The following is a 14,990-nucleotide window of genomic DNA, read 5'->3' as shown; positions in this document are numbered from 1 at the left end:
AATTATTCTATTCAGCTGTGGTGCAGCAGAGGCACATCGAAAAGTTGCAGGACACCGGCCCTTGAGTACAGGAGTTTGACACCCAGTTTGTGTATAAAAAAAACCTCATTCCTCCCAGTGCTTGTAGTCATGCTTTTAACTGGATCCAATCAACTTGCCATAGTGAAAATTGTCCTCTGAAGTTCTAAGTCCTCTTTACTGCTTGTAGCCATATTGACACTATCTACCATTTTTACAAATCATTGTACTGCACTGCATTGCTCAGTAAGAGCATTAACACTATGAAACCAAGGTTTTTTATTATTCCATTTTATTTACTTAGCCAATGTGTGCTAAGCACCGCTTCTTAGTTTTTCCTACACAGGATCACATTAGGCTTTTCAGTCTTTACCATATTTGAATAACATCACCTTCTAATCCTTTCAAAAAATTATCTTTTGGAATGTACATATAGGAAGTGGGCTGCTATATGTTTTAAAGGCTACTAGCTGAATTATTAATAATTGCTCTTTCTATCTAATGCATCCATTGTTATTGTAGAATGCATGGAGTATTGCTGTAAATGGCACAATTTGTTAGAAGGGGCTCCAAACGGGCTGGTCACTTAAAAAAAAAAAAAATATATATATATATATATATATATATCACCTAATTTGCACTCCCTACACTCTAACCATACACGACCCCTGTAAACACGGTTATAAATCATAGTGGCTATGGCCCTATGAAATCTCTGACCTCAGAGGGAATGTGTATTTGGAAATGATGAATCCCGATAAGTGGAAAATGTAGAGTCTACTGATTCCTTATCTTAGTTTTAAAGAAAAGTGAATGTGGTGAAACATCCCAGGTTTATCAGATCATTACAAACAGCGACAAGAGATGTTAGAGATTCAACAAATGCTCAAGGACTTCTGGGGAGGCCAAGCAAGCATACAATACTTTGGCAGTGTGATACGACTCATTTAACTTTGTCACATTGCATCAGCAGATTTCTGTGCATTTCTTTGGATTGTTTCTGTGGTACACCAACACAAAGTTGCACATACAGTATAGACCAAAAGTTTGGACACACCTTCTCATTGAATTCAATGAGAAAGTGTGTCCAAACTTTTGTTCTGTACTGTAATTATAAAGTATACTTTTTTGCCTATTTTTTTTTATAATGAAATCTGAAAAGTGCAGCTTATGTTTGTCAATACTTTGTATAACTTCCCTTTGCTGCAATTACATCTGGACATGTACAGTGTACAATTTTATTCTTCTATGGGAATGCAAACAATTAGATAGGATCCCTAAAAATATTTTTAGTACCATTGGCCGGATGAAAAGGGAACCTTTATTCTACTCTCAAGTCTTTTCAGTCTCTAAATTATTATTATTTTTTTAGGATTGCCCTGTACTTAGCTCCTTCCATCAACACCTGGTTAGATTATACCACCATTTGCTGTCTCCCACACATGACTTGTGGCAAACTTTTTAAGAAATAGAAATGAAAATAACTTTTTGTCATATGCAAAGAAACTGGGCAATAAAATTTATACAAGCTCCATTCAACCGTTTAAAAATGTCACATAAATAAAAAATAAAAGCATTAAAAACTACAAAAAACTTAAATCACATTGAGTTTAAAAGCTTGATAGCCTGGGTTTAAAAACTGTTTTTTTTTTCCACTCTTAGTCCGTCCTTTCACACTTCTGTAATGTCTGCCAGAAGGCAGGATTGAGAGCAAGGAGGGTTGTGGGTGAGTTTGGTCTCTGATGATGTTCTTAGCTCTCTTTATGACCCTGGTGATGTAGATGTCCTGCAGTGAGGGGAGAGAAGTTCCACAGATGAATTGTGCAGTTTTAATGACACGTTGGAGAGCTTTCCTGTCCTGAATAGAGCTGCTCCCAAGCCACACTATAATAGAATTTGCCAGGATGCTCTCCACTGTAGACCTGTAAAATATTTGTGAGGAGTTTGGACGACAGTCCAAATTTGTTTCCTCAAGAAGAGAAGTGTTTGTTCAGCCTTCCAGGTGATATGCTGTGTTGTGGGACCAGATGAGATCATCACTGATGTAACTACAGCGGGATTTGAAGATTTTTCCCTACTCCAACTAGCTTCCCATAATGCTTAGAGGAATGTACCGGGTCCTGCTTTTTCTTGAATCGATTATCATCTTTTAAATTTTTTTCTGCATTTAGTGAGAGAACATTTACAAAGGAACCGGGAAGAGAATCGAGCAACCACATTCCTGTTCTGGGGCAGAGTTCTTCTTGTTCCTGAGGTGCCCCCAGCTGGGATGTGGATCTCTGCAGCTCTTTCAGAGTTATCTTGGATCCCATAGTTGCTTGATGCAATTTGTTCACCAACAAGCCTCTGAGGTCTTCATAGATCTGCTACACAGACACAGAGGGACTCCATGGGATTTTTAAAGGTGGTTCGGCTTACTATAGCTTGGTTAGGGGTTTCAGAGTAAAGAGGGCTGAATAGTGTGTAATAATATGCATTACTTTTTAATTAAAAACATGTTTAGTTTATGGTTTTAACACTCTAAGATGTGACAAATTTAAGGGTAAGGCATTATATTTCTCATACAGATTAAAAAAATGATTTAAAGGGGAGTTTTACTTTAGCTGTTATTTTATTAAGAATACATTGATGTCAGTGTGAAATATGGTCTAATTTTCTAAGTATGAGCTAATAGATCATCTTCTTTCCCAATATTATATCAACATTGGGGATTTTTCTAGTGTTTATTGTACAGCTTGAATTCTGCTGATGATTATACTGCTGGCTCTCGCTGGATGTATTGTCTTCTGTCATAAGAGGGCTGCAAAATTTAAGCGTGAGAGGACAGATCTTGACAAAAGCATAAAGGGTGCCTCACAGGGAAAGAGTGGGAATAGGAACAAAAGAGCAGGAAACATGGATGATTTATGTCCTTGTGAAGAATCTGGTTTGATTCTCCTGCATAAAAGGTTTTTGTTCTTGGCTGTTTGAATGTTAAAAATACTAGAATGTTTTGGATCATGGTGTAATTTTTTTATTTATTATTTTTTAAAAGGGAAAACAAATTATTTTTCTAAATTAAAGACAAAAGCAATGAAAACTGGAAAAGAGAAGATGCACTAAAAGATGGAACTTTAAGTAGTTTGTTGCTCTTGCTGGCAGGCATGTCAGTTGACATGTACAGGTTACATGAGGAAACTGATGTGTGAGCTGCTGTGTTAATAGGATGCAGTGTGTTCTGCTTAAGGGTGTTAAGATAAGAGGTGGGTTTCTGGAGTGCTCCTGAGGAATCAGATAAACCAGGGAAGGGTTCAGAGATATGATGCCTTGCTGACAGGCCCTGCACTTCAGTAGCACAACTTCACGGGGATCTCTATTGTGGCAAGCTGAAAATCTCATCTGCCCAAGATGTCAAAATCTTGACGATTCTATGGTTAAGGAAGACAATAATATATAAGTAAGAATTGTGGAGCAATCATTCTAAGAAAAGAAATGTACCCCTTGTTGAGAGGTGAAATCTTATTCAAGGATTTTGTGTTGTTCTTGAGTCTGAGCCTCTTTCTCATGCTAATTTTTACCCCTCAGATAATAACATAAATAATTATTGTTATCCATCTATTGTCTATATCCTTGCAGAGTCAGAAGGGGAGGGGAGGGGAGCTGGTGCATATCTCCAGCGAGCATTACGCACTAAGTGAAGGGCTTGGTACACCCTGGATAAATCTGTGCACTAGGCTGCACTGATTTATTAGTGCGGATTTCCTTAATTTTGGGACTGGTGATTGGCCAATAGTTACCGTACATGTGAAGCCCATCATGTCCCCCGATCTTATCTGCCTCCAGAAAGGTCTAAAATTCAACCACTGTCCTCTTCTACTATACTGTGAGAGAAGTTTGACCGATCATACCTCTGTTACAAACTCGGTGACTTTCTTGCTATATTTAGCAACATTTCAGACAAGAAAAATTGGTATCAACCAAAATTGGAATTGGCAAGTCAGGTTTTTTAAAAGACTGGTAATCTGCAATCGGCCAGAAAACTGCTGTTGGTGCACCCCTAGTCATCACCAGTAAATCAGAAGGATATTATTATTAATAATATTGCTTGTGACAACTTCATAAAGAAATATATAGCAAGTAAGAAAAAAGTCAGGCTGGAGAAAGCTGTGTGTCTACTATGAAAACCTGATCCTGATACTGTGGCATACATTTAGCACCAGTGGAATGGGTGATTCATGCTGTGCCAGTGTTAACTCTCTGTTGGTTACCATGGAGAGTAATGCATGTTTTGTGGAGACATTTCTGACATAAGAGTCAGATTAGTGTGTTAGGTCTTCTGCTGCTTGTTTGTCCAGATGTGAATGACACTGTTCCCCTGGATCGAAAGGGAAAAAGTTCTGTGAAAATCCTTTCAAAAAAGAAAAACAAAATTCTATTTACTATATATATAAATTCAAAACTTGAATACAAATGCATGCCACACTATTCAGACTTTATCTATAAAACATTTGAACATCATGTATCCTGTCCTTCCAGTAGTGCTACTTGGGGGGTGATCTGTCACACGGCACCACAAAAAATACCTTGAATTTTGAGGTTGTACCACGTCAGAGGATACAAAATAATTTTGCATGGGGCTGTAGGTACAAACGTATAAGGTCAAAAGTGTTATCAAACGTATACTTTAAATTCCTTCTCATACATGATACTAACTGACTGGACTTTTTAAAATTTCCTTTTACCACAATGTTCATGTGTGTCTCTTCCCCAGTTTCCCACTAGACACTTGGTTATCGCCATAGCGTGCTTTCAGAGCATACTTCCCCATCCTGGCTTATCTATGGAGGAGGCAGATAAGAGCAAAGAGCTGCCAGGCCAGAAAGGACAGAGAAGCTTGGGTTGACAGAGTGCCACAGCAGGAAAACAGAACCCTTAGCTAGCAAGATAGTATGGAATCTGCAAGTGTGCGAGAAGAAGGAACAAGCTCATGCGTATTTGAGATAGCATAAAAAAATAAAAAAATAAATAAATAAAAATAATAATAAAAAAAGATGGTGCCAATAGTGAGCTTGGACCCAGCACGGCAAGACCAGACTATAGATATTCTGCTTGGGTGGGAGCTGTCTTGTTACCTGCACAAAACACACCAAAAGGAAACACAATGGAAAATAAAAGTTCATGATATTTGAAACACTTCATATTGAAACGTTACTGCATGTACTTTTGTTGTAACATACATCATTTGCTGTAGAATCTCATACTGTCTTTGGAATTTGAAAAAAAAAAGGGGGCTGTAAGAGTCACAATTTGTGCTAACAGTGCAGCCAGCATTGTCTGAAGTGATTTATTAGTTAATAAGCTAGTTCCTGTACTGTGTTATCAGAGGATGGTGTGACCTTAGCACTCTTACTGCGTTACACAGTAATGGATAACTGATAGCTTTGTACCGATTCTCATTTAGGCTGTGTTTAGTGTTGAGTGTAGAACAGTGATATCACAGAAGAGGTCACTTGGTAAATTTAGGCTGTGTGGTTTTTTACTTTTTCTGCTTTTGTATTACCCATATAGTAAATTGAGGCAGTGAGTTGTTCTGTAGACGTTTAAAAACCCTTTAGGGAAACCTGAAAAGATGCAGAAATGGCTCAAAAGTTTATGGGGATAAAAAAAGAAAACGTTAATGTACATTTTATAAAATAATTCTTCACACCAGAAAAACAATGGCTCAGATTGTCCTGCAGTGTCCGGTCACATTTGCTTTGCAAAATAATTTGATGTCATGATGCGGCAAATTAAATTCCAACAACAATGTATTCACAAGGCAAACAACACTAACTGTTTTAATTTCATCAGTATGAACACTGTTGATATTTTTGGTTTGGTTGTCCCTTCCTTTTTATGTCAGGGACAGAAAATGCATCCAAAATTAGCTTCATGATTAACCATAAGAAAAAAATATATTTAACTTGTTTTTATGTTTATTAATCCATTCAGTCCTTTTTAAGAATTGAAAAGGAGTGAAACTTGCAATTGAAAGAGACAAAAATCTTACATAAGTGAGCATGGCTGGTGTCCTCCTAATCATGGTTTCATATTTGTAAATTTATCTGTTCAAGGATTGTTCTGTAGATTATTCCCAAGTATTGGTGGAAAACTTGCTTATTCACGTACTTTTTCATAGATATTTCAAAGAAAGTTCATCTTGGGAAGCTGATAGACTCACAATAGTACTTGAGAAGATTAAAGATCTTCAAATGATCTTTCAAAGCCTCATTTTAATGGATCGCACAAACCTAGCTTTTTACCACACTTTTATACTCACTGCATTTCACACATAATTGTACTCCTCTCTGCTGCCTTCTCGTTGCTTCATAAAACCCACCCACTCGTTTTCCATTTACTCTTTCAGCATAAACGGCACCTCCAGACAGCGACCAAATACGTGGAGCTCATCATTGTTGCTGACAACAGAGAGGTAAGAAGAGGTCACAGACTCCTCACCTTTGTCTCCATCCCACAGGAAGCAATCTCTGAGGTCATATGCTAAGCTGCCACTTCCCACGAGGCGTAGGATGACATAGCCCTGGCACGGCCTTGTTGTCACCTCTGATGTGTCACTTACTCATCCGTTTCCTTCTCCAGGTCCCTCTACATCCTTCTGCATACATCACAGGACTGCTTGACTCACAAATGAGGCCTGATATGCTTTCTGAATAAGCCTAAATCCTTGACTTAAAATCTCAAAGATAGGAAAGTGTTCCCCATTTACACAAGATTTATAGGTCAACATCACATGATTCAGAGCATCAGAATAAGTGCTGTACATAAAAGGAGGTCCCTAAGGTAATCTATATTTTGTGAGCAGAGCTAACAAGAGCTCTTTGAGGAGCTGCAGTGACAAGTGCTGCAAAAGATGGAGCTGAATTCAAATTCCAGGGCAGAGACACGTAGCATTTGGTGGTGAAAGGTTTATGCCCTAATTTCTCCCTGTTTTATTCTGTCTGCCTTTGTTGTCCAGTTTCAGAAACAAGGCAAAGACATTGACAAGGTCAAACAGCGGCTGGCTGAGATCGCCAATTACGTGGACAAGGTAACAATTGAAGGAAACGAGTGAGCGCAGCGTTGAAATGTGATTTATTAGAAATCACATCAAGTTGAGTTCAAAGTGTCTGACCTGTGAGTTGAGGCCGATTGGATTGTGATTCTTGCCACAAATTAATAGAAAAGCTTTTAATGTTAACATTGCATTGACTTGTTCAGTTTCATTTTAGTGAAACTGGGCAGATTGATTGTATACTCTCTATATTTTACAGTTTATAAAGAAAAGACCTGAAGCAGAGTATGGCTCTGTAACCTGCCCTCTCTCTGAACTGTCAGTTCTACAGAGCTTTGAATATCCGAGTTGCACTGGTTGGACTGGAGGTATGGAGTGATGTGGACAAGTGTCCCATTACACAGGACCCCTTCACTACTCTGCATGAGTTTCTGGATTGGAGGAAGGTCAAATTACTGCCTCAGAAGCCTCATGATAATGCCCAGCTAATCAGGTAGTGTGTGTAAGAGTAAACCAGGATGTTCCCATCATTTCACATGTATGTCTTTGGTAATTTAAAGCCTAGGGTAAAAGTAAAGGGTCATTTATGATTGCACTGGTGCTGATCACCCTGGTTTGAAGGGCCTTAATTTGTCATTTGGGCATTTGAAGAACTGCTAGAAAATAATTTGACCTTTTCTGTCTGTTTCAGTGGGGTGTATTTCCAGGGCACTACTATCGGCATGGCACCCATCATGAGCATGTGCACAGCAGAGCAGTCAGGAGGAATTGTCATGGTATGTATATACTACTAAACATTTTATTATCCACCTACCATTTCCTGCCCTATGACATTTACCTTGTTTGTGGTTCCCTGTCTATCTGTTATTTGAGGGAACAATTCTGCATCTTATCTGTTATTGTGTCAATGCTCTTATTGTGTTAAAATGTTTTTCTGCTATTTGAATGAAACATTAACAGAATTGTTATGTTATGACTATTACAATAATTTTCTATTTTATTTTTTTATTGTGTATTTTACGATGATTTCCAAATGGAGATGTTGCATGGTGTTGGTAATAAATCTGCACAAATCGATTATTTGGGAAATATTTGACTTTTTAATGAGGTGTAATAACTGAGTGAACTGGGGCTGCGGTGTGTGCATCCTGAATAAAAAACACAAGGGGTATATATGACATAAATGATGACCCATTACAATTCTGCTATTCTACACGGTGTGCTCGAGTCGTGCTGCATTAGCACAAATCATGCTGTTATTTTACCCTCAGTGTCTGCCTGGGGTTCATGAGGCTGGACGGCCGGTTAATGGCCTGTCCCCAGAATATTCTTCACCTTTATCCTCCCAGCTGGTAAAGTTGGGTCCTGGTCATTAAAATAAAACTGTACATTCAGGTTCCAGACAAAGGGGATTAACTGCTGACTCTCTTGGACAAATCACTGCCTAGTTTTCTGAGTTGTGTCCCTTTTATTTACAGAGTAGGCTACTTTTAAACCCATTTTCTCGACATTAGCTGGAAATCTCATTACTATTCTTTTTGGCAGTTAAATCTGAACCAACCCTTCTTTTACATCTGGAATCTTCACATACTGACTGTAATTGTTCCGTTGATTTAATTGGTGTGGTGAGATGTGTCTCAGCCTTACTTCATAATGTGCTCCTCTGAGTTCTGCAGCTTCGTTTGGTGTGCATGTGTTTTGCTTTTCTTTTTTCCAGGAAACTGAGTCCAGGGTTGTTGTTTTTTTGTTTTGTCATTTCATTAATCCAGGCTGCCCAGTTGGATTGTAGTGCTGACAGTTGATTTTAGTTCCTTTCAAAAGCCCCCAGTAGAGCAGCTCGGCGGTGTGCGCTCGACTCGCGCAGCACTGCTAAATAATGCACAGTGTCAGAAGCTTCCAGAGGCAAGGTGCTCTGACACACAGCTCTGCCTTCATGAAGAGCTGATGGCTCCCACACCTGCATTATTCATCTGGCCTTTTTCATGTGTTCATGTTTTACACACCTTACAGGAAATCTTCAGCAGCTGTGTATTTTCCCTGTTCGTCTCTCTAACTTCAGCGGCTTTAAATTCCAGTTTAGCAAAGAGTTACAATGCTTTGAAAAAAATGTTCATTCTTAAAAAATTTCTCAAATTATTTTTAATGTTAACACCACAACCATATTATGTATTTTGTTTATTTGGGATGCACAAAATTATATTTAGTACACAAACATTAGAGATGTATATTTTTACCAAAATGTTTGCAAGTTTGGCCTATATTTGTATTTAACCCCTAAAGTGAGCACTTTATAGAACTACGCTTTGCACCTTCCTCTTTGCAACATAGTTCTAGCTCAGATAGAGATGGAGTCTCCTCACAGATTCTTGGACTTGACCATACTAACACACTGTGTGCTTTGGTATGACCTGCTCCATAGTAGTTCTGGCTGCATGTTATTGTCTAACTGGACAGATGAGATTGGGTGCCAGGCTCTCACCCGATTTCCCTTCAACCAGATTTTCTATTCCAAGTTATGAGAAACCTCCCCACAGTTTGACGATGCCATCACAATATGCCACAGAAGGAATGGTGTTCTTTGTGATGCACAGAAAAACTCTGCATGTACACTATCTTTAGTAGAACAAGACCAGTTGATACTTTTCAGTTTTTATTTTTAAGATGAAGACGAGGAGCCCATAATGTTGTCAACCCAGACCGGCCTACTGTGGTCTTGGGTCTTCATGAAGGTGTTTGATCACTGATGTTCTCTAATTAACCTCAAAGCAGCTGAACCTATACTAAGATCAAAATACAAACAGATAGGCTCTATTTACTAACTAGGTCACTTTAAAGGCTACTTGGGTTTTATTTAGTGGTATCAGAAAATATAAATATAAATACCGATTCCTATTATTTATTTTAAAAAAGCATTCTTTTCCTTCAACTTAATTATTATGCACTCCTTCGTGTTGGTAAGTTCTACAAGCTCTACCAAAAAAACCATTAAGGTTTGTAGTTGTAATGTGAATAAATGGAAAAATTTACTGACGCTATATCTGTAGTTTTCAGTGTTTCTGCCAGTTTTCTTTTATTTTCTCTCTTCAGTTGCAATTTTTTCTCATAGGAAGCCTTTATTTCCTAACATCTACCAGCACAGGTGTCTCTGTCAGAATATGTTGAGCCAGCTGAAAGTGACAGCACATAGTCTGCCTACATCTGCTTCTTTTTTTTCAGCAGCACAGTATAGTGGAAACACTCTGCTAAACACAGATCTGATTGTTTAATTCTGACAATATCCAATTAAACTGTACTTGCCTTGAGTTATTATTTCTTCAGCAAATCTTATAGGGAGGAACAATTGGGTTTGCATTGAATTTTTTATTATGTTATCAAAATAAAGTATTGTCTCTGCTTCGATACTGCAATCTAAACAAATTTAATTATTGAATTAGCCCTGAGCTTTAAAAAAGGTCAGACTCTTGCAAAAAAATAAATAAAGTTCTTTGATCAATTTTTAGGATCATTCGGACAATCCTCTGGGTGCTGCAGTCACTTTGGCCCATGAACTTGGACACAACTTTGGAATGAATCACGACACACCAGAAAGGGGATGTGGATGTAGAGTGACAGTGGATCGTGGCGGCTGCATCATGACTCCTTCCACTGGGTAAGATGCATTATTTCCCTCTACAACTTTTTAATTAAATCTACCAGATGGATGGCTCCATATTCCTTGAAGCACTCTCCAAAAACACGACAAGTATATCATCACTTCATGAAGTTTAAATAATTCAGCAATGCAGTTTTTTCTCAAAAGCTCCAGATTGTGATCTTTGCTAAATATCATCACACATGCCCTCCTTTCGAACCTTAATGTCTGTTGAGTAACAAACAAATGAAACTGTTTAACTGTTGGACCACTGAGTTTTGTGCAAATTCAACAGCTGCAACATTTTTTTAATTCTAATGTGGTCTTAATGCCAGAAGAGCATTTTGACTTTTGTATTTCAAATAACCTTTATAAGATCTTAGCTCTCTCCAGCTCAGAATTGATCAGTCTAAATATTTTAGATGTTGAGCTAGATATGATCAAATGGTTGTCCAGATTACATAAAACAGCAGAACTGTTCTGTAAACACACCAAATAGCTAAATTTTTTAATTTAGCTATTTTTGAATAAAAAAAAAAAAAAAAAAAGGTTTTGTTGGCTCTAGAGGCCTTTATTTGATAGTTAATTGACAGGAAAGTGGCTAATGAGAGAAGGGCAAGACATGCGGCAAAGGTCTCCAGGCTGGGAATCGAACCTGTGACAGCCGCGTCGAGGACTAAGGCCTCCATATATGGGTTGTGGTTTTATTCTGTGAAGAATTTGTAATCAGTGTGGAATAATCCAGTCCTGGATCTGTAACTAAAATGTTTATATTTTCTTAATTACCATCATGTTTCTAGGTAAGCTCTTTAGATGGAGGCTTCTTTAATTCTGTTTTAACTCAGCTTTGCTTACAAGCACTCTTAGGAGGAGTTCTTATGAACCACCTTTTTCCACGCAACAGAAATACATGGAATACTTCCTTTCTTATCTCAAAATATGAGTGTCTAACATAGAAATAGGTTGTCACTCTTAAAGCATTCACCTTTACAAGGGTTCTTAATAATTGTATAGTCCCCCTTGACCAGACAAAGTTACATGCTGACAGCAATTGCACAACATTTGCAGCAAAATATTATAGCATTCTAACATAAAAAGCCATACTACTCATGCATTCAAAAAGTCTAACAGGCTTTGTGGAAGCTTGGGGATGTTTTAGGTGGAAAAATTGGCGTCTGCTGGTGTGTGGGATCCACAGACTGAAAACTTCTCTCCGTATTTTATTTGGACAAGAACCATGAAAAACACGGTAACACCATTCTGAATTATAGACTTGGGGGGGGAGCACAATAATATGAGGTGTTCAGATTTACATGTAACCCTGACTGAGGGCGTTTCTGGACAAGGACATTGCCAAAAATGGCAACACATTGAACGCAGAAAAACAAAGAGCATAAAAAACATGTTTGCTGTAGTGTAAATAAAAAGGTTTTGTCTTTCAGTAGTTTCTCTAGTCTGGCTGTGTCAATGGCTCTCAGAATTTCACAGACAGTTAAAGTGAAGCTATTCTTTGATATTCATGCAACATTAATGTTTGAAAAATCTCCCTGCAGCTTCAGATAAATAGTTAACTACTTCTGAAAACATAGACCTATTCCCTTAAACGATTTGGATCGCAGGTCATACTTAGCACTAATATATCTTACAAAAAATTTTTTAAAATCAAGGCTTTATTCTAATAAACTTGTAATAAAATGTTTTATTTTGTTTCATCTTGTATTGTTCAACATCATGTACTTGTTTATTCGCTGGCTTTGTCTCGGGCAGTGCTGCTTTGTATATGGTCCGACCTATACACATTCAAGTTACAAACTGTGCTTTCTATTTGTATTTAATCGCTGGAATTTCTAAATCCATTCAGAACAAAGACAGAGATCGCTCACAGGAGGTCCTCAGCTAGCTCCGAGTTCAGTATCTAATAAGGCAGCTGCGCAAATAAACTTAGACAAAGTTGCAGGAATAAACAATTGAATAAACTTCTGACTGTGTCACGTTATGCTAAAGGTTCACACAGTACTGAGTAAGTCTTATTCCATAGTAACAATATAAATATGCATCAGAGCACCACAACAAATCCAACTTGATGCTTCATTGCTATACTTGAGTGTAAATACATCCAATATTCAGGTTTTTCCATCTGACACAAATCAAAACCAGCTTGTGTTGTGTTGACTCTGAGACAGGCTCCTCTGCAGTCAGTCCTCAATCATTCTGTAATCTAAGTTTAAACGCATGTACCTGTACTGTGCCTTGCAAATGTTTTAAAGTTTTTCACATTTTGCCAAGTTAATCGTCAAACTAATGCATTTTTGATTGTCTTTATATGTGATTAATTAAAGTACCACATAATTTTGAATTGGAAGGGAAAAGGTAAAAAAATAAAAATAAATAAATCTTAACAGTGTGGTGTGTGTGTTTGCATTCATCATCATAGGAGCAGGTCTTATGAGGTATGTAAATGTCCAGCGTTATACAGCTTGAGAGGACATATTTTACTATTCTGCAGCACAGCTCCAGCTCAGTCAAACTGGATGGAGAGTGTTTATAAACAACAATTTCAAGTCTTGATAGAGATTCTCTGTTAGTTTTACACCTTGACTTTAACCAAACATTCAGTTTGGGTCTCATCTGACCAGAGTATTAGCTTCTACATGTTTGCTGTGTTTCCTACATGTGAGAAAGTGCAAACTGGACTTCACAATTACCTTTTTTTTTTTTTTTTTTCAAAGTACTCCATAGAGGCCAAATTTGTAGAGTGCATAACTAATAGATGTCCTATCAACAAATTCTCCAACTTGAGCTTTGAATCTCTCCAACTCCTCCAATGTTACTTGCTACTCAACCCACCTCTGTCCTGCTGTGGTCTGTGAAATGAGATCTTAAGTCTAGTTTCTTTTGTAACTGAAGTGGGATTTTAGAATGAATTGGTTGGGTCAGGTGGTGGGCGGTAAAGTTGTTGCTTTCCTCACTTCTTTCCATACTTCCAGTAAGACTTGCCTCCATTGACTCTAACCAAAAACAGACTTGTGGTTCTTATCCTTTGAGATTATATCTCCTAAAAGCCTGAAAAATATTCATACACGCAGAGCCAACAAACACGTTATGGTCCTCTCCATGGACACAGAAACACAAATATGTGCAAGGGTATACACACAAAAAGTGTCTCGTTTATAAAACTAAAACAGAATCTCTGTATTCCGTCTTGCTTTGTTCATTTTTCTTTTTTTCCACTACACCGGCTCATTTCTCCTCCAGGCAATGAATCATGTTTACAGTTACTTTGAGTCATTGCGTCTTCTTTAATAAGAAGGCACACTGGATAGATAGGACTGCCTGATAAGAACAGACAATACCCCCCAAGTTAAGGATCTGCAAACTCAAATAATGTGATATGAAGCAATAGAGTTGCAAGGTATAAAATATTTATCTTTTATTTTTTTTATCACAGTCATATTAATATTTAGTAGTATTTTCCATTAACCCAGGCTGTTTTTTTAAATGTCAAAAGCATAGTACAGAAAAATAAGGTCATATTAAGTTTTTCACTGTTTTTATTCTTACTTATAATGACCAACTGGATCCAAACAGACAGTTCTGTCCGATATATTTGTGTTTGTCGCAGCTATACTTGTCTTCAGGGGCAGTTTAACCTCTGACAAAATGTATGGGTACTGTTGCCATCTACAGAAAGAATAAAAAGATTTTTATGTTGGTTTTGTTGTATTTTAGCATAACGTGATGACATTTTAGTTTTCAGTTTTGCTTTTATTATTATTATGTCGACTTTAAACACACATAGATATGTCATTGTTAATATATGCACAAACTAAGCAGAAATTTACAATAATGAGTAATTTATTATACCATTAATGGAAACATTTTGAGCACACAGGTCCATTGTAAAGTTTACAGAGATTATTGTGAAAAATCCAAATTACACATCCAGGCCTAAATGTCCAATATTCACAAAAGTTTGGATAAATGTCTCGGGAAGTTTGGAGAGAAATGTATAATTCTGGCCAGATATTTGGCAACACTAATCATGGAAGTAACTATCCTCCCTCATTTACAATCAGAAACAAACTTCTTAGTTTATAAAAAAAAATATACCTTAAATTTAAATTTGCACAGTTTGTAAATAACTGTATGTAAATTTGTGTTTTGCTTCTAATAAATTTCCCTCTAATTGTACAGACCATATGACATGTCAAAAATAGGAAACATTTTTAAAATAATTTATTATTTAAATTTTTAAGTCTCACTGTTTGTCCATTTACTGAATAGTAAATGGACAAAATGGAGTATTAAGTA

General features: G+C 37.3%; 1 protein-coding gene across 3 annotated transcripts in view; it reads left to right on the top strand.

Moving 5' to 3' along the window:
• Positions 1–14,990, top strand: part of LOC122823792 (disintegrin and metalloproteinase domain-containing protein 12-like) — a 98,264-nt gene that overhangs the window by 59,723 nt on the left and 23,551 nt on the right. For all 3 annotated transcript variants that reach the window (XM_044103783.1, XM_044103782.1, XM_044103781.1), the window contains 5 exons: positions 6,404–6,469; positions 7,013–7,084; positions 7,372–7,541; positions 7,740–7,824; positions 10,549–10,697. In XM_044103783.1, coding sequence (XP_043959718.1) covers positions 6,404–6,469; positions 7,013–7,084; positions 7,372–7,541; positions 7,740–7,824; positions 10,549–10,697 — 542 coding nt within the window. The remainder of the gene's footprint in view (positions 1–6,403; positions 6,470–7,012; positions 7,085–7,371; positions 7,542–7,739; positions 7,825–10,548; positions 10,698–14,990) is intronic.

The sequence above is a fragment of the Gambusia affinis genome, linkage group LG20, assembly GCF_019740435.1.
Source record: "Gambusia affinis linkage group LG20, SWU_Gaff_1.0, whole genome shotgun sequence".
Classification (NCBI taxonomy): Eukaryota; Metazoa; Chordata; class Actinopteri; order Cyprinodontiformes; family Poeciliidae; genus Gambusia; species Gambusia affinis.
The sequence above is the reverse complement of the archived record's forward strand: the minus strand, read 5'-3'. Positions and strand labels throughout refer to the sequence as shown.